Source organism: Buceros rhinoceros, unplaced genomic scaffold (genome assembly GCF_000710305.1).
Source record: "Buceros rhinoceros silvestris isolate BGI_N320 unplaced genomic scaffold, ASM71030v1 scaffold12492, whole genome shotgun sequence".
NCBI classification, from domain to species: Eukaryota; Metazoa; Chordata; class Aves; order Bucerotiformes; family Bucerotidae; genus Buceros; species Buceros rhinoceros.
In genome coordinates, this window is record NW_010398963.1 from 1 (window position 1) to 5418 (window position 5418).

The 5418-nt window shown below is 41.2% G+C and overlaps 1 protein-coding gene across 1 annotated transcript in view; it reads right to left on the reverse strand.

Annotated features, from left to right (window-relative positions):
• Positions 1 to 396: 396 nt before the first annotated feature.
• Positions 397 to 5418, reverse strand: part of LOC104489176 (collagen alpha-2(IV) chain-like) — a gene marked incomplete at both ends in the record, with an annotated part of 88034 nt that continues 83012 nt past the window's right edge. The window contains 6 exons of the mRNA XM_010131304.1: positions 397 to 522; positions 907 to 978; positions 2238 to 2345; positions 3306 to 3413; positions 4039 to 4113; positions 4503 to 4566. Of these exons, the coding sequence (XP_010129606.1) occupies positions 397 to 522; positions 907 to 978; positions 2238 to 2345; positions 3306 to 3413; positions 4039 to 4113; positions 4503 to 4566 (553 nt within the window). The remainder of the gene's footprint in view (positions 523 to 906; positions 979 to 2237; positions 2346 to 3305; positions 3414 to 4038; positions 4114 to 4502; positions 4567 to 5418) is intronic.

The window sequence follows — 5418 nt, forward strand, 5'->3', positions numbered from 1 at the left end:
GGAGGGAGGGAGGGAGGGAGGGAGGGAGGAATGAAAGAGAAAAGAAAAAAAAGAAAGAAAAGCCATAGCATTTGTGTAACTGGAGCCTCATTAAAAATATTTTGGGAGCTGATGGCTGAGAGTAGCCTCTGGCATTTACAGCCTGCTGAGCTCAGTGGGTACTACAAGATGCTGCTACCATGGGGAAGGATCCAGGCTGTTCTGAAGGGCCTGGCTTGTCCAGCGTTGGGCAATACACATCACTGCTTCTGAGCAAGGGCTGGCTGAGCTGTAGCACTAACAGTGACCTTTCCCACATCAGGACCTCTCCTATATAACTGTACTGCAGTCTATGGCATCTGTAACACCCACAGCTGAAACAAATACTAAGTGGATCCCATTCTCCAGAATACATACCTGGAACACCTCTGTCTCCCTTCTGCCCCGGAGGTCCTCGGCTGCCTTCCAGTCTGCTCGGCTCTCCCACTTCTCCTTTTTCACCCACTACACCTGGAAGACCTGCAGAGCCGTAGCCATCCGGACCTGTTGTGGAATTGTTCAAAATTAAGAGAAAAGCCAAAATGTTTCCACATGTAACAATGTATTGGCATGCTAACGTACAGCGGGTGAATTTACTAAATACATGAGTCTCTAATGGCTCATGGAAAAAACGGCTCAGAATGGGAAAAAAGGTCTTGAGGATTTAATTTTATAAGAGGAAATAAATTACAATTTGAGGTTGTGTTCTAATCCATCTGTGTACGTAATACATGAAGTTGTTTGCCAGAGTCCTCAATAATGAAGCAAGTTCCACGCTGGGCTTTGAATGACGCTTAAGAAAGTCAAGTCATTGCAAAGATCTCACTGACCAACTGTAGCCAGCACGATGTTGTGCCTATGAACAGGCAGAATGAGAGTGTCACCTACCTGGTGATCCTGGTAAGCCCTTAGTGCCTGGTAAGCCATGCAGTCCACCGATTCCTCTCGATCCAGGCAAGCCTGTTTTAAAATTGCATTCATGTTTATCATAATAATTTCTATGAGTCTGTATATATTCCTAGGCTAAGAATCCAAATGCTTGAATAAATACCATTCTGTGTTAAAATCTTGTGTATTGTACGCAACATGGGTTTGTGATTGGCAAATTTTGGTAATATCCAATAAACTCGCCCTGAGATTTTTAAAAAATATCTCTGATCCATCTGGTACCATGCCATTAGTTTCAGTCTTGCTACCACAATTTTGTTAATAACCATTCTGTTTTCCAAAATCCTCAAACCAAGACAATTATGGCACAGTGGTATGCTCTAAGTGTGATTATAATGAAGCTCTCTTCAGGAGAAATTAACTCTGTGTTACTTAAAAAACCCCCACAAAATCCTAAGAAAACGTCTAATAGCTGCTGCAGGTAAAATTTATCCGGTCTATTTGTACCTGTCAAAGTGTCGAGCATGATATTAAAGGCAGACAGGTATCTCTAACCAATGGCCAGAGCTCTGGAGGACAATTCAACAATCAATAAGTGTCTGTCTCTCTCTTTGCTTTCTATAAAGGCAGCCTTCATAACCGTATTACCTGAGATTTGATGCAGACTCAGACAGATGAATCTTACTAAAAGCAGGGCATTTTCTGGTTGTACTGTAGAAAAAAAATCTCCTTTCTTAATATATTTTATTAGCATATTAGAATTTATATTAGATATTATTATATAAGGGATTAGGTGGCAATGAATGAGATTCTGTATCCTGTGATACAAATAGCTTCATTTTAAACTATCACCTGTATTTTGGTAACAGAATTATGAGCCATAAGTAATTTTTGCTTGAAACCAGACAATGGATCAGTTTGCAGTTTAGTTTTTGATGATGATATAGGACATGTTTGCTATCTAATGCCACACTGTAATATTCTAATACGTCTATTATAATCACTACTCTTGCTGCATTTTAAGTATTTTTTGTTTTTTCTTCCCAGCTGTCAAGAAAAATGAAAATGTTTCCTGAAAACTGCTTTCCTGGTTGAGGTAGGTCATCAGCAGTTAAAGCGAGCTCAGTAGCCACTAGTCCTTCAGAAGCCGTAAATCAGAAAGCAACCATACGCGTCTTTGTTAATGCATGTGGACTTCATGAGGAATAAATGTTTACTAGAGGGAACTCTGCCACTCTGAACTGTAAAAAGTCCCCTGTCCTCTTCACCCCTAAAGAACAATAGCAAGTGCTCACACTGAAATGACTGAATAGCTGAGGGTATATGAATACCTGCTTGTCCTGGTAAGCCAGGCCAGCCAGGAGTTCCTTTTTCACCTTTTGATCCAGTAGCCCCAGGGCTTCCTTGCTGCCCTGGAGCACCGACTAGTCCAGGCAAACCTGCGTGACAATGATGAAACATTGCTCGTGAGTGTCCTTAAAACCAGTAGCCCAAAACATGGACTTGTGCTACCTTCATGCTTCTAGGTAGCAAAATAAAGGCTTTCCCCTCCTAATGTCATTGTATTACACTGCACTGCTCACCCAAAAGGAAGAAAACTAAAGGGAGCAAAGGTAGGAGAGACAAGGTATAACAGAACAGTTCGTTACCAACTTCAGGTTTCTGACAAACTGAGAAATAGTGTGTTCTTCCTACTAAAATGGTAATTTTACTTTTATTGCTGGTTACAATAAGTAATCTCATTTATGCGCACCTCAGTTTTCCCTTCTGCTGTGTCCGCTTTGCCTTTCCAACTGGAAAGATGATTGGACGAAGACTGTTTCCCAGTGAGGTACCTACCAAAACTGCTCCAGTCTTGTCTGGAGTTTCTAAGCCCTACAATTATAGGAGTAATGTGGAGCAACTGTCCTGAAAGAGCATTTTCATGATCCTTCTGCAATAAGACATGTTCTTAAGCCCCAAGTTTATGATCCAGCCAGAGCCAAAACTGACTTCATTTCTGCAGTACTCAAGAGTACTCTGTACTCTTGAGCCTGGCTCAAAGGCTCCCTGTAACTGGGTCGTGGGGGATATTGACCTCATTTACGGCAGAAAAGAGCATTGACAAGCCCACCTCCTTGTACCATTGACACCTCATTAGAATACCTCAGTGTGCCAGAAATACAACACTTTGACTGGACACATGATCGCTGTAAAAAAGGTAAAACTGGTATGAAGCAGAGTTAGGCTTTTGAAATTTCCTCTTAGTAAGTTCTACCACAAGTTCTTTTCTTTACCAACTTAGATAATGTTCAACATATTAAAAAACATAATGACTTTCTTTTAAGGGAAAAGAGATTTTTTTTTCTTTCTCTTCTCAAACAATTTTATTCTTTGGAGCATTAAAAAGAATATTTTACCTTTCTGTCCCACGGAGCCAGGGACACCCTGTGTGCCCTTGAGACCTTCAATGCCAGGGAAACCGGGATCACCGCCTTCGCCTTTTTGTCCTGTGCCTCCTCTTGTGCCTAGAAAACCACCAACCTAGTATACTCTTTAAATAATCTCTGTATGACCCTAAGCTAACAAGCATAATGCAAAGTTGGCTACTGAACGGGTCCTGGTCTTGACACATTAAGACATTCTTCTAGTCAGGGTGCTTGCATGATCTGGGAGAATGAATAGTCGTCTACAGCACCACGCTGGCCAAACCATCATAAAATTTGTTTTTAAAGGTACTTCCCAAATTATGTAGAATATGACACTGATGTTCACGTGTGCTGCATATGCAGGGAAATTTTAATACGTTCCCTAACCAACCCAACGCAAAATTGACCTGACTCTGCTATCCCATTTTCCATAGTCACGGCCTGATATTGCTCCTTTTGTCATGAATGGCAAAAAATTGTATAGAAATGTTTACCAGAGTTGATTGTATGTGATCGATGTTTACTGCTATAACTGTACTTTCAGTTGAAGAGGTAAACATAGCACATACTCATTTCAATAAAGAAATGATGAACCTTTCCAGGAGCTGTAATGAGAGCACAGGTTCAACAGCCTTCAAAAGCCCATGGTAAGCTCCTCCTCCTTTCCGCTCCGGACTTAAGTATGTGAAAAGTAATACAAACAGAACAACTGTGAAATTAGTACCTGTTAAGCCAGGCACACCAACTTCTCCTTTAAGGCCTGGCACTCCTGGTAAGTTTATAGTATCTCCCCGCTCACCTATTTCAAGCAAAAATGAACACATGAATGGTAAGGCTTTAATTTAAATAGTATTTCCTGTTGCTTCGAAGGAATTGCAACTTCTGAGGCAAAATTCAGTAATTACTATCTTCCTAGAAGAAAATAGGAATAAGTTAAAGAAAGAAAAACATAAAGTCTCTAGGAACAGTCGGTCTCTCTGCAATGGATGGATTTATCCATGGACAGTACATATTGCATGAAATGAAGATTATTAACTTTTCACAGACTCCCATATCTACAATATCACCCTGTAAGACTGTATGAAGACTTGTTAAGCCTGAAGACCCCCTAAGACTATTCAGATCTTAATGTTGAGCATTTGATGGGTAATGAATACAAAGAGCACTCAGATAAGAGAACAAACTCACCTATTTCACCAAGTGAGCCAGGAGTACCATACCGGCCTGCAGTTCCTGGAATACCCTTTTCTCCCTGTCGTATGATTGAAAACAGGTATCAGCTAATGAGGATGAGGATTTATTCAATCAAGCAGCAATTGGAAATACTGAAAAATTGGAAATATTGAAAAAAGGCTACTGAATTTACCATTTTTGAGTTTCTGTAGTGCTTTGTAATTTAGAGAGTCATTTGGCTGAAATCAGTTCAAGCAAACCAATACAAACCAAGGGACAAGTTATGTTTGCAAAGACTTAATTCTGAAATTGAGAACATCCTATTATACGTACATGGCAATGAGCCCGCATACCGTTTTGTGGCTGGGGTAGAGTTAATTTTCGTCACAGTAGCTGGTATGTTTGAATTTGTGCTGAAAACAGTGTTGATAACACAGGGATGTTTTAGCTGAGCAGTGCTTGCACAGAGTCAAGGCCTTTTCTGCTCCTCACACCACCCCATCAGCAAGTAGGCTGGGGGTGCAGAAGAAGCTGGGAGAGGAGGCAGCCGGGACAGCTGACCCCAGCTGTCCAAAGGGGTATGACATGCCATATGACAACATGTTCAGCAATAAACTAGGGGGAAGATTGGCTGGGAGGCTGCTGCTAGGGTACTGGCTGGGCATTGCTCGTTTGGTAGTGAGCAGTTGTTTTCATTTGCATCACTTGTCTCTCCTGGGTTTTATTTCTCTCTCTTTTCATGACAATATTATTCTTATTACAAATTATTAAACTGTTCTTATCTCTACTCATGAGTTTTCTCACTTTTACCCTTGCAATTCTCTTCCCCCCATTCTGCTGGGGGACGGTGAGTCAGTGGCTGTGAGGGGCTTAGTTGCTGGCTGGGGTTGAACGACAACAGTTCTGCAGTCCTTGGTTAAGAAAAAGTCCT